Source organism: Aulonocara stuartgranti (genome assembly GCF_965226115.1).
Source record: "Aulonocara stuartgranti genome assembly, chromosome: 3".
Taxonomy (NCBI): Eukaryota; Metazoa; Chordata; class Actinopteri; order Cichliformes; family Cichlidae; genus Aulonocara; species Aulonocara stuartgranti.
Genome location: NC_138941.1, coordinates 54,253,626 through 54,281,171, shown reverse-complemented (window position 1 = coordinate 54,281,171; position 27,546 = coordinate 54,253,626). Strand labels below are relative to the sequence as shown.

At 38.7% G+C, this 27,546-nt stretch overlaps 2 protein-coding genes and 1 long non-coding RNA gene across 3 annotated transcripts; all 3 read left to right on the top strand.

The window, feature by feature from the left end:
• The first annotated feature begins 1,535 nt into the window (after nucleotides 1–1,535).
• On the top strand, nucleotides 1,536–8,220 carry LOC309699503 (uncharacterized protein). The gene is made up of 3 exons (XM_082522545.1): nucleotides 1,536–1,935; nucleotides 4,920–5,183; nucleotides 7,086–8,220. Exons 1-3 carry the CDS (start codon nucleotides 1,902–1,904, stop codon nucleotides 8,087–8,089), a joined length of 1,302 nt encoding a protein of 433 aa, XP_082378671.1. The 5' UTR covers nucleotides 1,536–1,901; the 3' UTR covers nucleotides 8,090–8,220.
• Nucleotides 8,221–16,539: 8,319 nt separating this feature from the next.
• On the top strand, nucleotides 16,540–18,601 carry LOC309699806. Its single transcript, XR_014274476.1, has 3 exons — nucleotides 16,540–16,722; nucleotides 17,892–18,378; nucleotides 18,571–18,601. It is a non-coding gene; the product is annotated as an uncharacterized lncRNA (long non-coding RNA).
• A 64-nt stretch (nucleotides 18,602–18,665) lies between these two features.
• On the top strand, nucleotides 18,666–27,307 carry LOC309699631 (uncharacterized protein). The gene is made up of 9 exons (XM_082522737.1): nucleotides 18,666–18,834; nucleotides 19,171–19,440; nucleotides 19,545–19,823; nucleotides 25,129–25,236; nucleotides 25,380–25,460; nucleotides 25,631–25,681; nucleotides 25,768–25,821; nucleotides 25,900–25,962; nucleotides 26,854–27,307. Exons 1-9 carry the CDS (start codon nucleotides 18,678–18,680, stop codon nucleotides 26,859–26,861), a joined length of 1,071 nt encoding a protein of 356 aa, XP_082378863.1. The 5' UTR covers nucleotides 18,666–18,677; the 3' UTR covers nucleotides 26,862–27,307.
• Nucleotides 27,308–27,546: the final 239 nt, after the last annotated feature.

Sequence of the window (27,546 nt, the reverse complement as noted above, 5' to 3'; positions counted from 1 at the left end):
TTGGGGACAACCAAGGGGCCATTGCGTTGAGTAAAAACCCAGTGAACAGACAGAGGTCAAAGCATATTGATGTGAAATATCACTTCATTCGTGAAGCAGTAAATGAAAGGAAAATCTGCATTGAACACTGTCCATCAGAAGAAATGGCTGCAGACATACTAACAAAACCAGTCACAAGAGTGAGACTCAGAGGGTTTCAAAAATGGTTCTTTGGAAACGCATAAGATGCTATGGGTTAACAGCATGAGAACAAGGGGGGTGTTAGATTTGTGTTCTCATGACTAAATGACCAAACTTAGAAAAAACACACATTAAGACAATAACAAAATCAGCTTACTATCACCTCAAGAATATTTCAAGGATAAAAGATCTGATGTCTCAACAGGACCTGGAAAAACTAGTCCATGCATTCATCTTTAGTAGGCTTGATTACTGTAACAGCATCTTTACAGGTCTACCTAAAAAATCAGTCAGACAACTACAGCTCATTCAGAACTCTGCTGCTCGAGTCCTCACTAAGACCAAAAAAGTGGACCACATCAGTCCAGCTCTGAGGTCTTTACACTGGCTGCCTGTCCGTCAGAGGATAGACTTTAAAGTTCTGATGCTGGTCTAAAGCTCTGAATGGTTTAGGACCAAAATACATCAGTGACCTCCTGACCCAGTATGAACCTTCCAGATCCCTCAGGTCATCTGGATCCGGTCTTTTATCAGTTCCCAGAGTCAGAACCAGACACGGAGAAGCTGCATTCAGCTTTTATGCTCCTTATATCTGGAACAAACTCCCAGAAAGCCTCAGATCAGCTGAAACACTCAGTTTATTTAAATCCAGGTTGAAGACTCACCTATTCTCAGCTGCATTTGAATAAAGCACCAAATCCACACTTTTAAGCTTAAATTTCAAAACTTACACTAACCACTGATCTTATCTATTTCTGATTTTATCTGTTTTGATTTTATATACTGTTTTGTTTGTTTGTTAAGCTTAAATTTCAAAACTTACACTAACTACTGATCTTATCTATTTCTGATTTTATCTGTTTTGATTTTATATACTGGTTTGTTTGTTTGTTTGTTTGTTTGTTTGTTTGTTTGTTTGTTTGTTAAGTGGGTTTAGAGCTCTGGGTAGCTCCCCAACTGGGTCTAGACTGGGTCTAGAGAGTATTTTAAATTCAGGGAATTTAAAATAGAAAGTAGCTCGTCCACAGAAGGACTGGTAGCTCCCCTTACGATAAGGGTTCAGATCGCGCGAACAGGTGTGAAATGTGTGTGTTTAGTTAGTTTGTTTGTTTGCTTGTTTTAATCAATTTTAAATCATGCTTTTTATTTGTTTTTGTTTCTAATGTCTCTGTAAAGCACTTTGAATCACCTTGTTGTTGAATTGTGCTATACAAATAAACTTGCCTTGCCTTGCCTAAATATATTAATTTATTTTATGTTGTGAAAGAAGTTTTCTGATTGTCATTTTATTTTGAAAAGGATTTTATTTTGGTGATTATAGATCACTTCCTGTTCCTTTTGTTCCAAAGCGCGAACTGCTGAAGTAATGTATGGTTTTCCCTCCTGTGTTACTAACAATAAAAGAAACGGGAAAAGTAATCAACCACCAAGTGTGTGCATTATTAAGAGAACATGGCCGAAGAAGAAGAAAACTCTTCAAGTTCAACAAGTTTGTTTAAAAACACGATCCATTTTATTTGGATAAAAGCAGGTATACGGAGGAAGGTCACAAGTCCTAGTTTTACACTGGGACATGAACGCAGCTTCCGTTTGGGGAATCGGGACGACGTCATCAACAAGCGCCACAAGAGCTCTTCACAAAAATCTTCCTGGTTTCGGGTTAGTCGGCTCACATTTAGAACCCTCGACACAGAAGACACAGCAACGCAAGTGTGGATCTGATGGCACAACCCGACAGAAACTCACACATCACAGGTATGTTACAGCAGCTCTGCTCATTCTGAGTTTCTTTCTTTCTTATCTTTTTTCTCGTAATTTTTTTATAACTAACGTATTAGTAATTAGACTCTTATTGTATTCTAATTTTTGCGTCATAACTTTTGCACTGTCCACTTCCTGCTGTGACAAAACAAATTTCCCACGTGTGGGACTAATAAAGGTTATCTTATCTTATCTTATCTTATGGACATGTTGTTCCACGATGTCTCTAAGCCGATGTTAGCTGAGAGCAGGACGCTGTTACTTTGGTGATGAATTCAGAGGAAAAGAAAAATCTCTATTTTGAATGGAAAACTGTTTTAATGGCATCTGTTATTAAAGGTGATAGGCTCAGACATTCTTAACAGGCTGTGTTGCCTTCATCCAGTTTTATTTATACAGCGCCAAATCATAACAGTTGTGTCAAGTAGCTTTATGTAAGTATATTATAAATGCTCCCACACGTGAGATTTAAGTTATACTGGAAGTTTCTCGAGCTCCTCTGCAGATATAGGCAGATAAATCTTCAAGTCATTTGAAAAAATGACTTTCAAAGAATTTTGTGTATATAGCACCTTTCAAGTAGGCAAAAGATCAAAGTGCTTTTGTCTTAAATAACAAGGCATAAAACAAAACAGACAAAATTAACCAATAGCAATTCTAAAATGTGTTTTTAGTTTTTAAAAAAGAGACTACTGACTCCACAGATCTTAAGCTCAGAGGGAGAGAGTTCCACAGTCTGTGGCCACACTGGCAAAACCTCTGTCTCCCTTAGTTCTTAGCCTTGCATGTTGTATAACAAGCAGGCCCTAAACATATGGCCCCTGCTAGGACAGGGGTGGGCAATTCCAGGCCCTGAGGGCCAGTGTCCTGCAGGTTTCAGATCTCACCTTGGGTCAACACACCTGAATCGCATGATTAGTTCGTTACCAGGCCTCTGGAGAACTTCAGAACATGTTGAGGAGCTAATTTAGCCATTTAAATCAGCTGTGCTGGTTCAAGGACACATCTAAAACCTGCAGGGATGCCGGCCCTCGAGGCCTGGAGTTGCCCACCCCTGTGCTAGGGACAAAAGGCTGTAGAAGTTCAATAATGTAAGCTGGTGCTTGTCCACGAAGAGCTCTAAAAGTCAGAACCAGAATCTTAAAATTGATTCTTAATTGAATTGGGAGCCAGTGCTGCTGTATTAGCAACACTGCCACATGTGAATACTTAGTGGATTTGGTCAGAAGCCTTGGTGCAGCATTTTGAACAACTTGCAGACGTCCCAGGGAGGAAGAAAATAGACCCCAGTGGCAACATATACAGTGCAAACAAGGCAGGACCAAAAATAGAGCTTTGAGGTACTAGTGATGGGATTTCCGGCTCTTTTTAGAGATCCGGCTCTTTCGGTTCGGCTCACTAAAAAGAGCCGGCTCTTTCTAACAATAATATAAAATTGTGCACAAAAGGAATTACTAACGTAAAAAAAAAGTGGTTTTATTTATATATGTTTATATATAAATATAAAACACATTTCTAGCATGAACTGAACTTCCAAAGCAGAGCTACTAGATCACTTAAATTACACAATTGAAAGCATGTGTGTATTGTTTGTGTATTTATACACAGGCACTCATATATATTCAAATAATTTTTTAAAAAAAAGTTCATTTACCTGTTACTACCACACACCAAATCCGGTCGTTGGTACTTGCTGGCTTGTGTAGCCACAAGATAACAAAAGCTCAACACTGCGCCCAGCATCCTGGAGCACTTCTGTTGTCTTTTGTACGTGTTTTGAGTTTTTATGTGCTTCTGAGTTTTTACGTGTTTTGGAGTTTTTACGCGCTTTGTCTCTAGGGACCACCGTAAATATACTTTCATTTATTCACTCCACAAAAATTGTAATAAATAAATCATATAATACAAAAATCAACTGTTCACATTTCAACTTTTAACTATTTAAATTTTCAGCTTTTTCCTTTTACAAATTTAAAGTGAAACAACACAAAACACTGCAAACCACAACACAATTAAATATAAATTATAATATGACAACAAAAAGAAACATGCACATTATCTGTCATATGGGCCTGCATGAATAAACTTTCTGAATCCTTTATCATCTGCAACCGAAAATAGTTGTGGATGATTACTATACCTTTCTAATGTGACGTTGTTGTCCCTGGCTCTCTCTCCCTCTGGATCTGTTCCTGTGCTACTTAGTGTAACTACCGCCCCTCCCCCTCTGCCCAGCATAAAGCACAAGACTCGCGTGCAGAGTGAAGCGGAAAAAAGTTCTAGAGAGAGGTTGAGAGAAAGAAAAGAGGGGGAAAAAAAAAAACACGTGACGGCTCGCGATAAGGAGCCGGCTCTAAGAGCCATTTCGTTCGCGAACGACCCATCACTATGAGGTACATTATAATTAAGAGGGGCTATTTTGGAGCTGTAAGGGTCCATGTTGACATAAAAAGTGCTTCCAGATAAGTAGGGCCAAAACCACTGAAGAGCAGACTCTTTTAGCCAGCATATGATTCCAGGATAACACGATATCATGCTCAACTGTGTTAAAAGCTTCTGTCAGGTCCAACAACAAGAGGGCAGCAGGGCTGCCCGAGTCCAGAGTTAAAAGAATGTATTTAAAACCCTTAAAAGCAGTTATTGTGCAGTTATTTAAAACCTGTTTGAAACTTTCCAGAGATCACTTTAAGATCAAGGTGGGCCTGCAGCTGTAAATGGACTACTTTCTCCAGAACTTTTGAAAGAAAGGGAAGCTTCTAAATTCGCCTGTAATCGGTCAGAACAGTTGGGTCCAGATTGTGTTTTTAAGAAGAGGCTGAACTATAGCTTGTTTAAAACATGATGTGCATTGCTATAGGCTGTGTCCCATGTGTAAATGATCACCTTTTATTCAGGTTTTGATATTAAACATGTGTCTTTATGTGTTTTTGTATCATTACATTATTGGTTATTGGTCTTTTGTTTCTTTGTACCTCAAGACCTCCCACATCATCATGACTGTGAGGAAGAGGAGGGTCTGGATGAGCTGCAGGTCTGTAACCAGGAGATGAACTCCAGTCTGGACCAGGAGGACCCAGAGCCTCCACAGATTAAAGAGGAACAGGAGGAGCTCTGCAGCATTCAGGAGGGAGAGCAGCTTGGACTGAAGCAGGAGGCTGAAGGCATTATCGTCTGGACTGATGAAGAGCGACTCACACTGCTGGAGACCATCTGCAAACCTGTGATAAAGTTACACAGAATAGGTATGTAAAACCAGGGCTCTAGAGTGCGACCAAATTTCTCAGTGGTGTGACTTAAAAAAATTCGGTCGCACCAGTGCAACCAGCTGTTCAGTACAAAAGAAAAAAAGTCTCAGCAACTGTGAAAGTCTCCGTGTGGTCAACAACAGACACACCTTATGCCCATATCGTGGTCTAAACCGTGGGACCTCTCCCATTGGCCGTGGTCCAGATATTCCTGTAGCCCTTCACGTCTGTGTTTGAAAGTGAATAAAAGCATATCGATTAACTAAATCCTGAATCGAGTATAAATGTTTTTAGCCAAAAACGGCACAATCTCAGGTTAAAGCTGGTTAAACCAAACAGCTGAATCAGTGAATGAAAGCAGGTGCCCTGATTCTGCACAAAGACTTAAACACAGAGCGCAGACCCACGTACACATCAGAATCAGTGAGATGTCGGCTTTCTCATCCGACATGACATACATGGGCACGCCGACATTCTGCGTCTCCGTGTTTACGTATTTGTCTTTGTTTGTTTGTTTGTTTGTTTGCTGCAGGTTTCTGACTGAACCAGTAGCAAAAGATCAAAACTATATTTCACATTTAATAAACATTATCATGATATCAATACTTATTTTCCACCCTGATTTACGAATAAATTCTTTACAAATCCTACCATGTGGATTCATGGATTTTTTTGTTTTTTTTCACATTCTGTCTCTCACAGTTGAAGTGTACCTCTGGTGCAAATTACTGACCTCTGTCATCATTTTAAGTGGGGGAACTTGCACAATCAGTGGCTGACTAAATACTTTTTTGCCCCACTGTATGTTGATTAATGGTTTTCTTCAGTTTTTGATCTACTGCAGAATATTTTTCAGGCGGTTATCGCCTATAAAAAGCCAGGTCAGGAAAATCTTCATGTTTTTCTGTGTTTTATTCTCAGTTACTTTGACTCAAAGGCATCTGCTGTGATGCTCACACCTCTGACGAAGTCTCACATGATCAGAAATGAAAGAAATGGATTATAGAAATCAGTGACGATACACAGCCCTAGTGAGTAGCCTAGGCCTAACAGAAGTGGATGTAGCTGTGGGTAATGAGAAAAGATGAAAAGAACAATTGATAACTTTTTTGCTAAGTTAAGGCCTCATCCGTCTGAAATTCATAGCCAGTGCTCTGATACGGACATTATATCCCCAAGTTTGCGTGGGTTCTCTCCGGGTACTCCGGCTTCCTCCCACCGTCCAAAGACATGCAGCTTGTGGGGATAGGTTAATTGATTAATCCAAATTGTCACTAGGTGTGAATGTGCGAGTGAATGTGAGTGTGAATGGTTGTCTGTCCATGTGTGTTGGCCCTGCGACAGACTGGCGACCTGTCCAGGGTGTACCCCGCCTTTCGCCCTATGACAGCTGGGATAGGCTCCAGCGCCCCCCGCGACCCTGAAAAGGATAAGCGGAAGCGAATGGATGGATGGATGCTCTGATACGGACATTATATGCCGTGATAAATGTACTGCCCAAGTGTCCCCTCTCCCCACTGCCTTTCTTGTAGAACTGTGCTCCAAGTAAAGAACTTTGTTTTGACAAGATTGCTAGTAAATCATTTACAAATTAATGTTGGACAGCAGTTAAAAAAAAAAGTTGAACATTTAAAACTGTGGTCAGAGAGGTCCGGGTGAATATCCTGATGGCATGAGCGAGAGCAGTGAGTCCATCCTGGGTGATCCAGGGATGATGGAGGCAGGAGGTCTGGAAGGTGAAGCTAGATGGAAAACCGAGCATTGTTTTTGTACTCTCTTTGACAGTGTCAATCTTACTTGTGCCTTTGTTTTTTGTTTTCTTTATCACTGTTGTGTGTATGTATACCTTCCTGCATTATCTTATAATATATTTCCTCAAAAGTTTGTTTTTCCTCTCAGACTTCCTACAGGAGGATGTCTGTGAGGAGGAGGTTCTTGCAGACCAGCAAGTCTGTACCCAAGAGAGAAACTCCAGCCTGGACGAGGAGGACCCAGAGCCTCCACAGATTAAGGAGGAACAGGAGGAACATTGCAGCAGTCAGGAGGAAGAGCAACTTGGACTGAAGCAGGAGGCTGATACCTTCATGGTGACTCAATCTTATGAGGAAAGTTCCCACAGTGAGCCAGAACCAAACAGTGAGCAGCTCCTTTCTCACAGCTCTCCTGAACCAGAGAGCCGAGATCATGAAGAAAGCCAGCATGTGGACTCAGGATCAACTAGAAATGAAGAGCTGAAGAAAAGGAGACGTTACAGAAAGAGACGTCACAGTAAAAGAGGAGGCAAAGAGAGCCAACGTAAAACTGAAAGGAAAATGTCCCTAAAATGTGAAACTTGTGGCAAAACTTTCGAGTTTATATCCTGCCTCGCTGCACATTTAGAAATTCACGCAAGTGAGAAAATGTATTCTTGTAGCACGTGTGGGAAAAGATTTGATCAGAAATCTGCATTGGATCATCATTTAACAAGTTATCTAGGTCAGAAGATGTATTCTTGTAGCATCTGTGGAAAAAAAATGCACTCTAAAGCCTACATGCCTACACATATGAGACTTCACACGGGTGAGAAACCATATTCTTGTAGCATCTGTGGGAAACGATTCAATCAGAAAACAGGATTGAAAACTCACATAAGACGTCACACAGGGGAGAAGAGGTATTCTTGTAGCGCCTGTGGGAAAGGTTTTCTCTTGAAAGCAGCACTGGAGCGTCATATAAGATGTCACACAGGTGAGAAGCCGTATGTTTGTTTAAACTGTGAGAAACCATTTGCAGATAAAACGGCACTGGACCGTCACTTAGTAATCCACACAGGTGAGAAACCATATTGCTGTAACAGCTGTGGAAAAAAGTTCAATCAGAGCGCAAACTTAAAGAAGCACATGATGAGAATTCATACTGGTTAAAGTTTCATGCTTAGAAAATGTGGGACGGCTGTGACTTACCCCCTATTTTTTTTTTTTTTTTCTTTTTTTTCTCAAAATTGTCAGCACTGTGTTCTTCTGTTCATTGGATTAAAATGAAGGCTCCGATATCATGTTGGCTCCTTTCTTTACTCAACCACACACTTAACTAGGGCTGTGCGATGTGACCAAAATCTCAGATACCCATATAAGACATTTATCGTCCCGACAACGATATATATCACAAAAATTTACATTTTCTATAAATTATGTGAATCTTGGGCAACTCGTGTGTTTTCAGCTGGGCATTGTGTACCTTATGCTGAGTGTTTTGACAGATGAATTAAACTATATAAATTCAGATATAATTTGTAACGGCCTCTATTTTCTTTTTTTCAATATTTGCTACATAGCGTGCTGCTGAGAAAAGCCTGTTCTTTTTTTTTTTTTTTTTTTGGACAACTTTATGATTTTACAATGTGACAGATAGTAGGTGGCTTTAAAGAAAGAAAAAAGAAAAGGTAAAGGCCTGTTCTAACGTTTGAGTCTAAGGTTTATTTTGTCAGGGTTTGTACGAGTGCTTGAAATCCTTGAGAATGCTTGAATTTTAATGTTGTCTTTTCAAGGTTTGAAAACTGCTTGAATTTCAGATGTGGTGCTTAAAAGTGCTTGAAAGTAACTATATTTCATTCACCACAAATAACTATCTGACTGAATAGTTTTCGTATCAGATAAAAAAAATAAAATAAAATGAATCACAAAATGTAGAAGCAAAAATTTTTTTTAACTATTTTTAACTACTTTTGATGTTTCCTCCACATTTTACCTTTAAAAACTATTTACTTTGCCTTGTTTGGTATCATCCTTTTCAGCACAACCTCGCATGTCTGAATTTACAGTTATGTTTTCATTTTGACATACTGTATTAACACAATTGATCTAAAATCAGACAAAAAACATAAAATCCTAGTAGAAAGTTATATTTTTTACTGTAACAACCACAAACATGTTTATTGAATCATATTTCATAACTTGCAAATATAAATTGTCAATTTTGCACAAGTTTTGCAAACAAAGTTATTTGCAGCCATTTACCTTTTACCTTGATTTTTTTAAATAACCATTTCAAACTATTTACAGAACAATCAGCTGTTCTTCATTCAATAAGATGCCACACAAATTATTTGTGCAACTCCAAAACAATAATTTCTGTCCACTATAAAGGAGAACATCACAGCCTGATACCTGCAGGTCTGACAGCAGCAGGTGTATCACTCCTGTTTCTACCTGGAGACAGCAGTCGCCTCATTGTTCTGGCACACAACACTACACACTAACTACACAAGACAACACATTAACTACACACTCCAAACACGCTAAACATCATAAATCTCTCACATCTCAAAACTCTCTCTCTCTCTCTCTCTCGTCGTCACTCCTAAAACGTCCCCGGTTCTTTTGTTTGTTTGGTTTTTTTGCTCATAAGCAGAGAGTGCTTGCTAGCGCTAACGTGACGAAACACCGTGTATATATTGTTTATCATGACTCTGGTTTTACGTGGCCTATCAACACAATTTAAAAACTGGTATTTATCACCTTGTTGCTTTGTCTTTAAGTGGTCATGTGATTGGCTTACCACAACCACTTTATTCTTCCTCAGTCAAACAGCAGCACTCATGCGATTGTTTTGCACCCTTAGCTCCAGGTGTTGTGCTAGACAGTGATCGTGATTACAGCTGTACTGTCCAGATTACTTACAGCTACTTCCGTGCAACTGATATAAGATGCGGTAAGCTGAACACAGCTTCAACCGTCTGTTTGTTGAAAAATAGTAACAGGCCGCATTTTCTTGTTAGTAACTGTAACGGCGTTGTAACGATAGGAATAGTAATTAGTTAGATTACTCGTTACTGAAAAAATTAACGCCGTTATTCCCATAACTGGTAGTTAGTGTGTAGTATAGTCGTTGTTTTGTTGTTTTTGTCAGTTCTACTAGTGAACATCACAGTTGCTTAGGGTTGCCAACTCCCTGAAAAATAAATAAGGGACACCTCGTGGCCAGGGCCGGGCAACCCAGTTGTCTTCACCCTTCCTAGTGCGGTAGCTCTTTTTTTGTGTGTGAAATTATTTTTTAACCATTTGACTTTAATTTGATTAAAGTAGATGCATATTCTTTGTGATATGACCATATGGGAAACAAATGATCATTTAGCCATTTATTTTTAGCTCAAAATGACAACATTAACACAGTAAAACAGGTCTCTTTCTTAAACAGAAGCCTGTCATGCTTAACTTTTGAGAATATAAGTAAATCTTTCTTTAAAAGAACTCTGTCCTGCTTAACTTAAAATTATATAAATTAATAGAAAGCAATAGAACAAAAATATTCTTGTAACAGTGCACATATAGTGCATTTAGTACAATTGGCTTCAGTTGAGGTTTTATTTCAGCTTTTCTAATGCTAATCAGCTGCTCCTGTTTGTAAACCCGCTTGTTCCCATGATTACTCATCTTAACTCATCATCATTATTCATCTACTTTTATGTATTAGTCATCTATTTGTTGTAATCATCTATCCTTGCAGTTGTTTATTACACAAAATAAGTTATATTATCACACTTCTGGCCACATAGTGCTGATATTCACTGCACATGCCCATATTAACCTTAACCAGAGGGTTTTAAAAAACAAACCAGTGTTTACATACCATATCTGCTTCTGCCGTGGCCTGGTGGACAAGAAATTGGTAAAGGGTTCCCCGAGCTTTCATGCCCCTCGTGTTCTTCATGTGCCCACCACTAGATTAGAAGATTAGAAGCACCATTAGAAGCATGCCTATGGAAAAAGTGCGCCGGCACACAGTGCAGTGTGCTTTAAAGGTGTTATCGTGCACTTTTCCAGCCAGGTGTTTTCCTTTTCCCATTCCTCCTTTTGCAGCCTTTTTTTTCTTTCTCTGAGCAACAAACATTGCTGCTCTAATGCTGGGCTCACACTGTGCGGTTTTTGGCCCATTTTGAGCCGATTTTTGAGTCATGCGACCGATTTGGTGATCAGCCCGATTTTGGCCTTCTTCATCGTGTAGTATACGTGGGGTAACGAGAAGCGATTAACACCTCACGACCAGCTCCCGATCATCAATCGCTCGTGAGGGTGTCACCGCAGCCGCTCACACTGCTCACACTGCAAACACGTAAACGTCGGTGAAAAAGATGGAGCAGCACGGCTGTGCGGCGTGTGATCTGGACACAAGCGATGGAGGCACAACTTGTAGAACTTTGGAAAGCTCATCCGAGCCTTTTCGATGTGGCATCACAAAATTATCACGACTAGGGATGGGTACTGGTATCCGGTGCCATGATGGCACTGGTTCTGACATAAACGGTAGTAACCAGACCGAAAAGCAGCGCACATTTCGGTGCTTTATTTCGGTGCTTTTTTTTCCTGAGCTGTGACACACTTTAGATTCTAGCCAATCATTTTACGTTTCCGAGGATAGTAGGCGGGTCCAGGTACATACGTTCTTTTAGAGCAGAGCTACAGATTAAAAATGCCCAAGGCGAAGCGGTTAAAGTCTGGCTGTACTTCATAGCAAAATATGCAAACTCAGCAGCCTGCAACAAGTGCTTTAAGCTGATACTGTGATACTGTCAAAGGAGGTAACACCTCAAATCCGATGAAACACCTGGCGATGCATAGTGTTTTTTTTAAAAGCCGAGAAATGCGCCGTATTTGATAGCTTGCTGCGAGACCTCACACCGAGCGCATCTACTGCGTGTGGGTTGCCTGTTATCGGACCCAGAGTTAGCAGCATCCCCCAAAAACCCGAAGAGGGGAGTCCTGGCCCCTAGCCCTGCCAGTGTAGCAGAAATGATGATGGATGATGATGGCAGCAGCAGCCGTTCTTCTCTGCGTGAGTAGCTTAATGTTGTTCGTGTGTAATTTACATTGAGTAGGCTAACCACGTTATTACATTAATGCAAGTAAGGTGAACTAGCAAACATCATCATAGCTACATGCGGCTGTCTTCTTGTTTGATGGCAGGTACTCCCTTCACCCTGGACAAAAAGGCTAAAATGACCAAAGAAAAAGAGGGAAACAGCTAAACATGAGAGGTTTTTGGACAAAGATTGTTTTTTTTCCATTGTTTAAGCACTGCTTCCAGCCGAGAGTGATACCATATATGCCCCATAGCTGCAGAAAAGGCTAACATTGTTATCTTTTTACAAAAAAACAGCTGAACATGAGAGGTTTTTGGACCAATTTTGTGTTCTCCATTCTTTAAGCACCGGTTTGAGCACCGTTTAAGCACCGGCACCGTTTCAAAAGTACCGATTTGGCACCGGTATCGGATAAAACCTAAATGATACCCATCCCTAATCACGACCACAACAACCGTGAAAATAGTTGAATTTACACTGCTGGTCAATCACAGCTGCCTGACCAATGTTTTTCATTAGCAATTTAGCAAAGTTGATGGTGGTGGTGTGTCTGTGTGAGTGAAAGACAGAGAGAGCGAGCGACAGATTTTCTGTTATAACCTTCATTTTATGGAGGCACAGTGTGAGCACTCAGGTCGCATCAGAGCATCGGGCGGTATAGTGTGAGACCTGCATCGTGACCTACCAACTTCTAACCCCTGCGAGTCAATCGTGCAGTTTGAGCAGGAGCTGAATAACGTGACTGAAAAAATCGCACAGTGTCTGCCCAGCTTTAGGTGTACTGTCGTCCGAGACTTGCACCGCAGTGTCGGCGTTTGTTTCCCTGTTGGCCATGCTTCTTGTTGTGGTCATCTGTTGTCTTCCGGTATTTTCTCCGCAAGCGACCTTTCCTCGACCAATGAGATGAGCGGTAATCTGAATTGTCATACTCGAATTGTCATAAGTGTGCTGTCAGCTCATTGGTCACAAAGCAGGAGAGGGGCTGGGAATTATGTTTTCAAACAAAGCGTTAATTCCATAAACATTTATAGACTACTTTTGATTCTCACTGTATTACGGGACAAAGTGCGTCCCTTATTAGCTCAATACGGGACTTATTGAGCTAATAAGGGACACACTTTTAGTCCCATGTACCCTAAAAAAGTACATGGGACGTGTACTTTTGTTTCTAAATACAGGACGATTCCATTTTTTAAGGGACGGTTGGCAACCCTACAGTTGCTGCCTTAAAGCCACCAAAGGCAGATTGCAGTGCCAACGCCGAGTGACACACCTGCTGTCAGACCTGCAGGTTTATCCCTGTGCTGTTCTCATCTGTGTTAGAGTGGACACAAACTATTTTTTGGAGTTGCATAAATAATTTGTGTGCCTTCTTATTTGATGCAGAGCACCGTTTTGTTCTGTAAATAGTTTGAAATGGTTATATAAAAAACATCTGAGCCTTGGCTGCACTTTTAGGTAAACCATAAAACTTTGTTTGCAAAACTTGTGCATATTTTTTTTTAAAATGTACAATTTCTATTTGCATTTCAAGTTATGAAAATCATTCGTTAAACATGCTTGTGGTTTTTACAGTCAAAAATATCACTTTCTACTCATGTTTTCAATTTTGTCTGAATTTAGATAAATTGTGCTGATACAATATGTCAAAATGAGTAAATAACAGATTGGCAAGATAAACAGTTTTTAAAGGTGAAATATAGAGGCCAAATCAAAAGTAGTCAGAAATGGCCAATTAAACCCTGGACCCCATAGGGTTAGAGGCTAAAAGCAAAGTTGTCACCAAGTACTGTTTATATTTGTGTTTATTGCTGCAGCTTTTTTGAGTATTAACTTGGTGCCTTTGGGTGAAATAATGGTAATATGAGGGACGGATCCATATGGTCACAAAGAATAGCCACTTGTTTCTGTGCTACCAAAGTTCCCTGGCTTTCATTCAAAATGTGTTTATCGTCAGCACCTGCACATTAAACTACTTAAACATTATAAATGTCTTCAAGCTCACACTGAGGCCTGTGGGGCACAATCAGTCACAGAGACAGTTCACACATTTATATGTGTATTTGTATATGAATATTTCATACTTTAGGCTGCCTGTTTATTTAAGGGAGATGAACAAAATACATTGGAATTATACATAATAACATCACAGATGATAAATTCAATAGATTTTAAGTAGATGCTTGTGCATTCTTAAAGTCTTATATGTTGAATTGAACTATGTGATCTGTTCAAAGCCTCTCAGTCAGTGCTGTTGTCCATGCCTGTCTGACTGTACATGATGTTATTGGCACAAACACTTTAAAAGTGATCATTTAGGACTTCAGCAATAAAACAGTTTTATTGGCAATTAACTTAGAAAACAAACAAACAAACATCTGTCTCCTATTTTCTGTCACACAGGAAAGAAGCATCAATATCTGATGAGAAGACTTATTTCTTTTTTGGGTTTTTTTTTTCAACAGGAGAAGAATATCTCTAACAAGTTGATTTGTTCACATTTTCACATCTTCATTTTTAAGTCAAATGTGCATTTTGAGTTTATACACTATGTATATAAGGCGACCGTTTCCTTTTGCAGTATTTTTGTGTGGTGCGTTTTTCTATGTCTTAACAAAAGGGGAACAAAGGTGTTTAAGATCACCTAGGATGATTTGTTTTAATTTTCACATGGTCTTATTGAGGTGATGCGAATTGAAACACACATTCTTGGTTTTTTTGGGCAGTGGCGGTGGGGGGGTTGGAAAAGCTTGAAAAAGGACCTTGAAAGTGTTTAAAAAGTGCTTGAATTTGACCCTGAGATAGGTGTCTGAACCCTGTTTTGAGCACCTGGCTCTTTTTGCTTCTCATTTGTAAACTCTCTCCATACTCTTTCACATGATTCTTGCATTGGTAGTTGACAAGGTTTTCCATGTTTGAGTCTGAGGTGGGAACCGGTTTCCTGCATAATTTGCATGGTACAGTTTTCTGGTCTGTGTCAGACTTTTCATAACCAGGCTACATGCCTCGTTTAGAAATAAGGTCCTGGATTTGTTCTGACTGATCTTTCTGTTTCTCATCATTTCAGTTCATTTTGAAAAATCTCAACAGGATCTTCAGTTTTATTGTGAAAGGTTTATGTGGGAAATAAACAAGCGGATGGCGGAGCCACACGCTGGGTTCACCGTCATTGTTGCTAACACCAACGCGTAAAAACAGTGGCTTCAAAATGATGAAAAAAACTGATCATAAACAGTTTATTTTACAAAACAAGCGATAGCGTGATATGAAACCATAGACGTTTTCATATCATCCGATGTATATCATTATATCGAACAGCCCTACACTTAACTCAGAGTACACTCAGTTGAACTTCGTCTGATCAGCTGTTTGGGACTTGAAAACTCAGATTTGCCGTTGAGTTTGTTGAACATGTTTCCTGAAAACCGGCATTTATCACCTCATAATTAGAACTGTCTCAGGGAAAGCCTGATCTTATATTTCATGACAGTTAAAGTTATCTGTACTCCTATTCTGTTGGTTCATTGTTTTGTTTTGTTGTTTATTAGTGTTTGTTGTGTTCACAATGTTCAAATAAAGATTTAAACCTATTGTTTTTTTCTGAGGCGTAATCTCTTATACATGAAAGCAGCACAGCAGAGCGTTCTGTTGAATTTCACACACGTGCACACCTATCTTCAGAATACCTGCAGCAACATGCTCACAATGAGTCACCATTAAAAAGGGGCAAATAATAAAACAGTACAGAAAGCCAACAAGTCACTGCTAAGGCACTGGGAGTCTCCTGTTAGTGAGCAAACTGCAGTACAATCAAACAAAAACACCAAACTCAGCATAAAAACAAATTCTATCAACATGAAATGTGACCCTCCATTATGCCCATATGGAAAAGAAATAGTAAAAACATATATGATTTACTCATGAAAGTGGCCACTTTCTCATTACTTTCATATATATTTTTTAGTAAGTATACAAAACATACAAGTTTCATTATATAATTTTTCAAGGGATCTTATATGTGTTTTCACTCTTGTATGCTTTTCATACAAGTTTCATACAAGACAGATAAAAACTTTATAAGATTTATATATATCTTTTCCATATGGGTGAACCCATGACCCAACCACCATCTGCAAGGAAAGCATGAAGAGAATTACTGCTACAACTGTATACCAATCCTGGCATACCTCAGCTGTTTCTCCCTGTCATAGCTATACAACAGTTACAAGAAATAGGAAATGGATTTTGGATTTGAGTTAAAGTGTCTCTTCGGTTTCATCTCAGTGAGTTTCAGTCTGTGCTTGTAACTGAACGATTATCTGCTGCAGTCTGAACGACCTGCCATTTTAAAGTCGGTCAAAGTTTGTTCGATCTCAAAAACATTTCCCATGAGCCTCAGGAAGTAGCTCACTGTGTGGTTACTGAGTGACAAAGTTAACAGCTTTCATCTCTTTGAATACAACAGTTACAGCTACTTTTAAGGAAACAGACAAGAGAAGGGAGGGAGGCGGACTTCATCTCACTTCCTGAATTTGAGTGAACATTTGACCAGAACTGAACTTCATGTTCAAAGACTCTGCAGTGATGACTTTACATTAGTGAAGTTTGTCAGTTAAAATGATAAATAAAGTATTTTTAGTGAAAGATTTCACTGTGGTGGGAAAAAGTGCTTTCTCCTGCTGTGACCATTTGCTCTGAGTAAGTATTACGTCTCTGGGCTGATCATCTATCAATCTGTTTTTAACTGTTTACAAAGCTTCATGGAAACATGTTTGTTGTATTTTGAAGCAATGTAGTGACTTTGTGCAGCAGCCTTTAGAATATAATCAGTGATTCGTGGCTCCTTGAAAATTATCAGCAGCTGATTAATATTTCTATGGCAGGAGGAAAATACTAAATGTCTCTTCTTGTGCTTGCTAATGGTTTTAATCACTTTTCTACAGCAGTTTGAACCCATCAGAATGATGTGTTTGTGTGCTGGAGCATCTGTGAGAGTAACTATTATTGGTGTCAAAGCTCCCAGCAAACACAACAAGCAGACGAGGAGCAGACAAAGGAAACAAAATGTCCATCGCCGTTTCTGTAAGAAGTCAGTCGAGCTCCAAGACTTTAATTTGAAAACTTCCTATGCAGTTATTCCAGGATTTCAAATGTTTCCAAGATTTCAAATGTTTTGAGGGTCTTGATGCTTAATACATCAAAACTCTTAACTACACCTAACAAAGAAAAACAGTTGATAGAGGCCACTTTCACCATCCAGGGTAAACTTACTTATAACTTTATGACTGCATTTTATTAATTTAGTAATTTAAAGAGTAAAAAGAAACTAAAAGAAAATTAAAAAATAAAAAGTGTCCACAAACTTGCCTCTGCCTGTTCTCCGTGTCAGGGTTCAAATGAATGAATACAAACACATTTTATTAGTTTCAGGAGTGGAACAGTTTTGAGAATTAGATTTATTTAATACTGTGTCTGAATGTGATTTATGACAAAGAGTGTTTAACATGTGCATATATGTGATCAGTGTGCGTATGAGACCTGCAGGTGAAGGTGCAGACAGCTGTGTTCTTGTTGTGTTTCTGGATGTAAAACAAAAGTACTTCACATTTAAAGCTTCACTTGGACTTGTAATCTGTTTATTTTGTCTATTTATTATTCAGCTCACATGTGTATGATACAACTACAACTAAGTAAATTATTACTTAGTTTCATAAAAATCTCACTAATTTGTTTCTGCAGCACCAGGAGAGTAAACATGTCAAAGCATGCTGTAGTCAGAGCTTGTTAAGGTGTGATAGTTCTGAGTAAAAGGAAGGAAGCGGAGGAAGCGGAGAGAAGAAGTTTTAAAGTCTTTGTTTTCTTCACAGTTCTCAGCGTCTCGTGTGCTTCTTCTTCTTTCTCTTCACACAAAGTCGTAGAAGTTTTCAGACGTGTCACAGCTGGATGTGAGGATGGGACCCACTTTCCTCTGTGAGCTGGGCCTATTCTGTCAGTGCATCACTTCTTCCTTTGATTCATTGACTGATGAACATGTTTTAGTAAAATGACAGAGTTTCAGTCATTTGCAGCATTTCAGTTCATGTTTTGTTCTCAACATGGTTGTTTGCAGACTGGATTAGATTTCAGTGCACTGACGCTGGTTTAGTTTATCTAAGAATGGTTTGTTTCTTCATCAGTGATAATTTGATGCATATTACATTAAATATATAATTTAAACCAATCACAGCAGCCTCTGGTAACACCAGGTGTGTTTGACTGATGCCATGTTTGAGTGAGTCTTCAGTTTGATGATGTGTGAAGTTTCTTCCTTTATTGCAGTTCTCTGTACGCTCCTCTGCAGCGGACACGCTCAAGGTGACTGAACAGTTTGCACTTTTATTTATTTAGTAAATATTAATCTCAGTGCATCAATCTTAAACACTTTCCATTTCTATTTTTATTTCTCAATATATTTATAAGTTTATGAACATGTCAGAACAGATTTTGATTTGTAAAGTACATAAAAGTGTTTCAGGTCAATGATGTTGTGTTTGTGTTGGATTCTAGATGCTGTGCTAACTGTTGAACCCAGCTCGACCATTTTCATTGGAGAGACTGTTAGCTTCAAATGTGACATGAAGGAAGGAAAACACACTGACTGGGAATACAAACTCATGGAGGATGGTCAAGAGATGTTCAACTTCAACACAAACAAAGGCCTCAGATTAAAACTTGCATCTACAGTTCAGAGTGGTAAATACAGCTGCTCTGCTCACAGGACGAGATCACAGAAAACAAGGAACAGTAACATCGTCTCTCTAACTGTGAAGGGTAAGTCGTCAGTGACATGTGCACTAAATAATGTTGTCATGGAAACTTGTTTCTGTTGCTGTAAAGCATAAACTTTAACCAGGAAACTGATTTTACCTGTTACATCACTCACAGTACACACAGTGATAAAATACTCACAGACTCTAAACTTTAAAACAAAGAAAAAGAAGAAACATGAAAAGTTTAAAGTGACTGATGTTTCTGTTATTTAAACCAAAAACCACACAGAGCTGTGAAACCATCATTGTGTGTCCTTCAGCAGTGACCTGTGTTAGTTTACATTAGTGTGACTCTTTCAGGTCAGTGAATAATGCATTTTTCCTTTCCCCCTAACAGCAGGTAAACCCAGGGCCACACTGACTCCAGGATCAACTATCATACCAGTAGGGGGCAGTGTGACTCTGGCCTGCTCTGTGGGGAGCTCTGCTGGCTGGAAATATGAGTGGTTCAGACGTGACCAAAACACTGACGTTCAAATCAGAACAGATGATCAACAAAACGGAGCAATCAGAGTATCTCAAGGAGGAATCTACCACTGCAGAGGAAGAAGAGGAAACCCAGTTTACTACACTGATAAAAGTGATGATGTCACCATTAAGATAACCTGTGAGTTCAGTCATTTTTGTTTGAAATTCACATTCAGACACACAGTGTTAAGTTTTCTCTGCTGAGCTGATGTTTCTGTTTGTATCTTAACTGTTAATAAACAGTTTCCAATAAGGTTGTTGTTAAAGGACGACCCAGCTGGCCTCAGATATTCAGCGGTGAGACGATCAGTCTGACATGTGAGGTGCAGGAAGGAGGTGAAACCACTGAGTGGGAGTATAGATGGAGAGGACCCAACCAGACCACACAGTGGACTCACAATAATTACTGGATATTCAATGTTTCTGAGTCCAGCAGTGGAGACTACACGTGTAAGAGTCGACGCAGAGATGACTCATATTCTTCAACAGAGTGGAGTGAAGCCTTCAACTTGTCAGCATCAAGTAAGTGATGTTTGTTGTTGAGCTTCATTTTACAAACATAACAAGGATCAGCACAGGATGAGATCAACCTGATTGTAGCCTCGTAGTTTGTCCGACACTTTGTGAATGTTTTGCTGGTACAATAATGTTGAGCTTTATTACCATCACCCCAGTAAGATGATGAAATAAACAAACATCATATGTGTCTATGAAAAGCACTTTCACAACTTTTTAAAATTTTTTTTATTAGCTTCATGTTTATTTCCATTTTTACTTTTAAATGTACAAAACAAATAATGACAAAACTACATCATCCCTATTTAAAAGTCTCTTGGAAATTTTCTTCCAGCTGATAACATAAATAAAACACACACATACTTGATCTCAGTCACCATGATCGTGCTGCCCCTCAGCTTCCTGGTACATGCAAGTAAGCTTGAACATAAGTGATTTCCTTCCTTTTTAGAAAACCTGACCTCTAACTTTGACCTCGAGGTCACTGAGATTTGAACTTATCTGAGATTATTAGTAGATGATGAGTTCCCAAGTTATCGTAATCATGAACACAAGTGTCCAAGCCGCCTGCCCCGCCATTGAGCTGGGGACCCCAACGAATACCCCGTAAAGTGATGATGATGAAAAAAAGTGCTTTACTGTGAATATTGAGGGCTGATGCCAGTTTGACAGTATTCAGTATGATGTTTATATAATATTCAGAATATCTGCTCCTTATCTGCAACACTACCGCAGATTTCACAGTGGCTGCATCACCATCGTTCTTGTGAACACTGACACTTTTTAATTTTAGCGTTTTCAGTGCCGTCTTTACTCAAAGTGTAAAAACACTGAGACAAAACACTGTTTTAGCTTAGAGAAGCTCTATAAAGAGGAAGCTCGCTCTTCTTTGGACCCATTTTTCCACAAAATCATGTCTAGTACATGATTTTATACATCTGTGACAATGGGACACACCTCAGAGATTAACCCTTGGATGCACAACCTACCAGTACCTACACTCTTCCACGAGTGGGGTCAAAAATGACCCCAAATAGAAACAATGCATTTTGCTATAAACTCGGTTGTTATTCTTCAAAATCTTTAAAACAAAGAGTTGTAATATTTTAATATTTGAGTTATTCCTCATAAAACATGTTTGTGACATGAGGCCCTTTGCATTTTTATTTATTTTTTCATTAATTTTAAGAAATTGCAGTTTTTGTATCACTTGTATCACGTTTGTATGCTTGCTCTGCATGTACTGGAGAAGCTGGGTCTTCCTTCTGAAATGCACAAGTTGTTCATCCACTGTAACACAATCACTGAGGGTGAATTTCTGCATGCAGTTGACCAGGAACAGGTCCCATATGTAGCAGAAAGCTGCCATGTGGTTTGTTTTCAGTCGGTAGGCTCTGGTCCTCTTGTCATCAAAGTGCAAGAAACGGCGAATATCTTTAAATCTTTGAATTGACATAGTGGCCTTGTACAATGGGTTATGCAGAGGACTCCCAAAAAACACACCGACTTGTACATCCCAGTTCTTCTCACTTCCTGCAAAAATGGTCAATCAAATGAAGGCCAGGAGCTTAAGTTTGATTACATTTTTCCACTCTTTTCCCCTGTCTGTGGCTACTCTTCATGCCTCCATGTTTGTGCATGTCAGCACCTCTTCTATTAAATTATCAGACATTTGTTTGTCATGTTTGTTGTTGAGCTCCATTTTACTTACTTTTTGATTGTGATTTTTTACCCAATGAATTAGATGTAAGATATTAAAAATGGGCAGGACAATGTTTTACGATAAGGGAATTCTTAGGGACTTCCAATCAATAAAAGATCAATACCAGTTAAGTAAAACGGATTTTTTAAGGTTCTTACAAATTAGGCATCATCTATATAATTTTATACCTAAGAGAACAGATCTTTTCTCTTTACCTGTTTTGAATATATTTGTCAAGGCTTATCAGGCTGACACAGGCCTTAAGGTGATCTCTAGACTGTATAAGGGTATACAAGAGGTTAAGAAATGGAATACTACCTACATCAAAAAAAAAATGGGGAAGTGAAACAAATATAGCAATATCAAATAACATTTGGTATGAGCAGTGCGCTTTTCAGTGGAGAATTTCTAGTTCTAATACATGGAGATGTTATGGTTGGAAGAGTATCTGTAGGTTTTTTATTACCCCTGCACAAAGTAAATATTATTTCAATCACTCTAATTGCTGGAGAAACTGTGGGGCCCAAGGAGTAAAACACTTCCACCTGTTTTGGTCTTGCCCAAGGATCAACATTTTTTGGGTATTGATCCACTCCGAGTTGCAGATTATTTTTGGTATGCAGCTTCCCTTTAACTGGGATGAACTTTTGTTTGGATATTTATACTCAGTAAATGTAGATAAAATGTCTAAGCAGTTGTATGGTATCCTGAGTCTGGCTGCCCGTAAAACTATCACCAAGAAATGGCTTAGTGCGAAAATTCCATCACTGGATGACTGACACGAGACTGTATATGGGATGTTTAAAATGGAAAGAATTACCTTCATTAAAAGACTCCAGTTTGATATATTTAGTGATATTTGGGGTAAATGGAAACATTACATTTGGTTAAGGAGACCCGATCTTGTTTGAATCTCTGTAACTATGTATGCCACATTTTTTGAATTGTTGTGTGTTTATATGTATATGTTAGTATGTATGAGACTATAGGCGAACACATATGTAAGTAGGTATGTGTATGTATGTCTAAGAATATGGGTGTGTGAGCAGAGATGTGCAGTAACGCGTTACTGTAATCTGATTACTTTTTTCAAGTAACGAGTAAAGTAAGGGATTACTATTGCAAAAACGGTAATTAGATTACCGTTACTTTCCCGTAGGAACGCTGCGTTTCTGCGTTACTAAAACCGTGATTTTTTGCGAGAATGTCTCACGACAGTGACGTAAGCGAGTGCGCTGTTAGTGACTGTTTGGGTTTGACAGCTACGTTCTGTTGTTCCAGGCAGCAGCGTTACGGTTGCCATGGTTACAGGGCGACGCTCTCTCTCTCTCTCTCTCTGCGACTGTGTGTTTCCTGGGTGAGAGAGCGCCTTTTCGTTGTTGTTGTTGTTGTGCTAAGCTAACAGACAGAATGCTACAAGCATAGCTCTAAAGAATGTAGCATCATGGGCAGTGTAGTCCGTGTTGCAGGGAGAATGGACTGCCATACACGTTATGGGTCTGTGAGCGCGAGGAGGGAGAAAAAGGGGAGTGGAAAGGTACGAGTTGTCGTCGAGCAAAAACGGGAGCTGGAAGCATGTAAATATAATAATAACCACTGCAGCCAAGAAGAGAGCCTGACGAGCCCAGTTGTAAGTAAGCTATTAAGACTCGACTGTACACTGTGTTCCGTTGGAGCAGTCTTTCAACGCCTCTCTCTGTCTCTCGCAAGAAAAGTTGACCCACACAACAAATAATAATAATAATAATGGATTGGATTTATATAGCGCTTTTCAAGGCACCCAAAGCGCTTTACAATGCCACTATTCATTCACTCTCACATTCACACACTGGTGGAGGCAAACTACGGTTGTAGCCACAGCTGCCCTGGGGCAGACTGACAGAAGCGAGGCTGCCATATCGCGCCATCGGCCCCTCTGGCCAACACCAGTAAAGCTAAAGTAAAGCTATTTTTCGGCTACGAGCCGACAGGGACCCCGCCGTATTAGTCAGAGGTCCCTTTACTACAGTTCGGAGTCGCGGACCTTCAGTAATAGTAATAAATCACACAGCAATAGTACATTCACGTTGTTGTAAAAAGCATGATAATATATTAAGTAATCCAAAGTATTCAGAATACATTACTGTCATTGAGTAACGTAACGGAATACGTTGCAGAATACATTTTGGGGCATGTATTCTGTAATGGAATACATTTTAAAAGTAACCTTCCCAACACTGGTGCAGCGTTTAAAGCGTGGAAGTACTGACCTTACTTTGAGTTTGATTCCATAAAAAGTGACAAAAACATTAGTGTCCGTTGTGCGTGGGAAGAAAACTTCTTTTTACAGCGAAAAAAACCCCTAAACTTCCAAGCAAGCACCGAGTGCGCAACGACGTAATGGGAAATTCACAGAGCTGCCATATCCTTCCACTGACCGCTGCGGCACACCTGCACCAGGGTAAACCTCCGCCTACCACAGTCCTGCTTTACAGGTGAAAATAGAGCAACAGGACCGCTGAGTCTTTGACTTTATTTATTTTCTGCTGTGTTTTACTTGCATCTATTTGAAAGAGTGAGTGTAAACACAAAAAATATTTTATTTTATGTGCTGGAATGTGTAGAAAATAGTTTTTCAAATGCCCGGTATGCCCGATGGCCAGTCCAGCTATGGTAATGACTATCAAGTAGTCATGGGACTAAAAACCAATGTGGTGGCGACTGTCATGCCTGGTGTGATCCCATTATGAGATCATTTCTAGTGTTTCTTTTTTTCTGTCCCTTAGTCATCGAAGGTGTTTTGTTTTTTGTTTTTTTTACTTGTAAAGCTGTTCACACCAGATGATCTTTATATAAATAACATTAAAGTTTGGTTTTTTTCAAAAAAAAAAAAAAAAAAAAAAAAAGAGATAACCTGTGAGTTCAGTCATTTTTGTTTGTCATGTTTGTTGTTGAGCTCCATTTTACAAACGTAACAATGCACAGGAACAATTCCGTAGTCTACAAAGTATGTTACATTGTTTTTAAAATATATGCAGCAAACATTTTTACAGACACTGTTGTAGAACAGGGATTTCTGAGATGATCATATCATTTTACATTTTATCTTTAGGTGTTTTGTTACGTGCAGCTTGTCACATGAACAAATAATTTGTTTCCCCTCTTTGTTAAATCTAAGAAAAATGCTAAATATAGAATCAGAACCAGAAAAGATTAAATTGCCAAGCAATTGATCAGATTTACAATATTAGGAAATTTCTGCTGTACTTAGTGTGAAATATATTATAAGATGAACACTTAAATAGATAAATAAATAAAATAAATAAATAAATAAATAACAGTTTGACAGGAATACAAAAGCATGTTTGTACCAGCAAAACGATTTCAATAGAGTTTTTAATTTAGCTGAACACTTGGCACATCTCAGCATGGTGTCCAGGCTGTCCGTAAAAAATCTGAGAACACTCGATAAAAATAAATGAAGAGTTGGGAGGACTAAAAAACTACAGCAGTGACTGAAGGTCACATCCTTAAGAAATAAAAAATCCAAAGCCCTTGAACATATTTATTGTCTTTAAAGCAGCTTCTGAATTATTGAATTCAAGAGTTTGTGTTTCTTATTTACAACAGCTGTGCTCAGTTCGGAGAGCTCTTCATTTCTAACGATCGTTGGACTCATTTCTGGAATCACATTTATTGTCCTCCTGCTCTTGCTGTATTACTGCATGAAGTCCAAAGGTGAGACTTTTTGTTCCTCTGATCTCAGAGATTTTACTCTTTAAATATTTATGTGCACAGACACATCATGCATTCCTGGAGTTGGAACTGTTGTATAACATGTATAAAAGATAACCATGTAAAAGCAAATGTCTTCTTTTAAGTGTTTAATAAAGGTTCAGCTGATGACCAGAGGGTCAGTCAGGATGAAGATCAGCAGCAGGTGTACTCGTCTCTTCTTCATGGTTAGCTTTTCATGTAGTTTAAAAGATTCTGATGCTCTTTGCAACAAGACTGCTGCAGTTGTAACACTGCTGAATTAAACAAAGTTAATAACAGCATTTAATATAAACGTTACTGATGAGAATACTTGATAATAGTAATGATAAGTAGAATAATTTTCTTTGGCCTGCAGGTGATCGTTGTGTCTATGAGACAATCAGAGGCTCTAAAAGCACTGACACTGGTACAGTATAAACTTTAATTCATTCACAGCTCATGGAGGCTGTTATAAAATAACTGTGATTATTAAAATAAATAATGTTATTTCAGGTCAAATAGAAGGTGATTCATGTGTGAATCAGCTTAAAGTGATTAACAAGACACGTGAGTATCCAACATAAAATATATTACATTTGCAAAACTGTTTGTTTTTTAAATGCTTTCATTTCATGACCTCAACAGAGCACCGTGGTGACCCAGAGGAGAGCTCTGACTATTGTAATGTCAATCCAAATTCAACCCCAGGTATGAAATCTTTACAGGAGCTCTTTAACTGTTTTATCTGCTCTCTCAGTGTGTTTCACTTGTTTCAGTTAAATTAGACGATAATTTTAATGTCCTGTAGATCTGTTTCAGGCTGAGAGGACATTTTACAGTTTTATGCTGTTGAGCATAGATGCACGGAAAGAGAGCATTCATTTAATGTGCTCTGAATATAACTGACTGCGTCTCATAGATACTACCCCAGCCTTCCTCTTTAGGAAGCTGGGTGACCTGTGTGATGGTCCAGTGGGTTCTTCCTGTGGAAAGTGATTCTTTCTGTTTGAATTACACATCTTTTTAGAATTGCATTTTGTTAACTTTCGTCTGTTTTTGTTTTATACCTTGTGAAGCACTTTGTGATCTTTTATCAAGAAATGTGCTATATAAATAAAATTTATATTAAATAAAAAAATTCTTACTTACTTAATTATGCGAGCCATGAGACGTAACAGTAGGTGGAGCTTCTCCTCGTGACCTAAGAGCCACTTTGGTTCTCAGCCATCAGATCTTATCTTTGTCATGTTCTGCCTCCACGTTTCCTTCCTGTCTATGCAGTCTCATGAAGAAAAACATTTTAATGAATGAATACAAACCCCTGTTAAGAATTACGCCTGGGTGAAGGGGACTGATAGGACGAGGATATACAGAAAGATTTGCTAAAGCACATAATGAAAGTGTGAAATAGTAAATCTGTGTGGACTAAAACCTGTTTTTATAAACTCCTTTAATCCAGCTTTTATTGATTATTTTATTGCTTTCTCTAGAATAATGAAACTGCACACATAATGTAGTGCATGTCAGAGGGCAGCGTATATCATTTACACACATGTGCATGAGTCTGTTTCACAGCTGTTTGTTATGATTTTGTTTCAGGTCCATAAAGAGCAGCTCACCATCAACAGAACGAGGAAAGTGACTGATGACAACAGCTTCTGTTGAGGAGACAATATGACAGGTTTTACATCACATTATAGCCAAACGTCTAAAATATTTTTAAAATTTGTCTATTTATTTATCTGGGAGCATTTATAGCTTTTATAGAAAATATATAAAATGTAGATTGCGTAACATTTGATGCAGCAAGAAAACATTTGAAACATGATGTTTAGCAGCTAATAATCTGGTTTTAAATTCAGCTTTTGCTGTGTTAAATGCAGGTAACAGTGAATATTATTGCTGTATGTGACCTCCTACATTATATCAGACTTAATGATGCAACACATGCTGTATGGATTTGAATGTATCAGTGAATGTATTTTGTATGTGTGTGTTTTTATTTCTAGCTATGAGCAGCATTTCTGTTGTATCCTACATCATGTTTGCAAAATAAAACTCAAAACCAAAGGTTTATATTAAGCTTTTATTTAAATTATGCACTATGAACACAGACAATTATAATTACATTGAAGCTTAATCAACACACTTATTGGTTCCTTGAAATGCTGCTAATGATATTTTGTGTTAAAGTGTAACAGGACAAGCAGCAAAGTCAGCTTTTTGTCACATTTCTACTTTCCGTCCTCCTCTTCTTCTTTCGTCTTCAACAACTGTGCTGTAAAAATGTCC

Bases quoted from the DNA above. Each gene is read 5' to 3' on its own strand.
- LOC309699503 (XM_082522545.1), top strand. From the start codon at position 1,902: ATGGCACAACCCGACAGAAACTCACACATCACAG. The intron at 1,936-4,919 runs GTATGTTACAGC...TTGTACCTCAAG, and splicing joins CAGAAACTCACACATCACAG to ACCTCCCACATCATCATGAC. The intron at 5,184-7,085 runs GTATGTAAAACC...TTTTCCTCTCAG, and splicing joins GATAAAGTTACACAGAATAG to ACTTCCTACAGGAGGATGTC.
- LOC309699631 (XM_082522737.1), top strand. From the start codon at position 18,678: ATGGAGGATGGTCAAGAGATGTTCAACTTCAACACAAACAAAGGCCTC. The intron at 19,824-25,128 runs GTAAGTGATGTT...TATTTACAACAG, and splicing joins CTTCAACTTGTCAGCATCAA to CTGTGCTCAGTTCGGAGAGC. The intron at 25,237-25,379 runs GTGAGACTTTTT...TCTTCTTTTAAG, and splicing joins TTACTGCATGAAGTCCAAAG to TGTTTAATAAAGGTTCAGCT.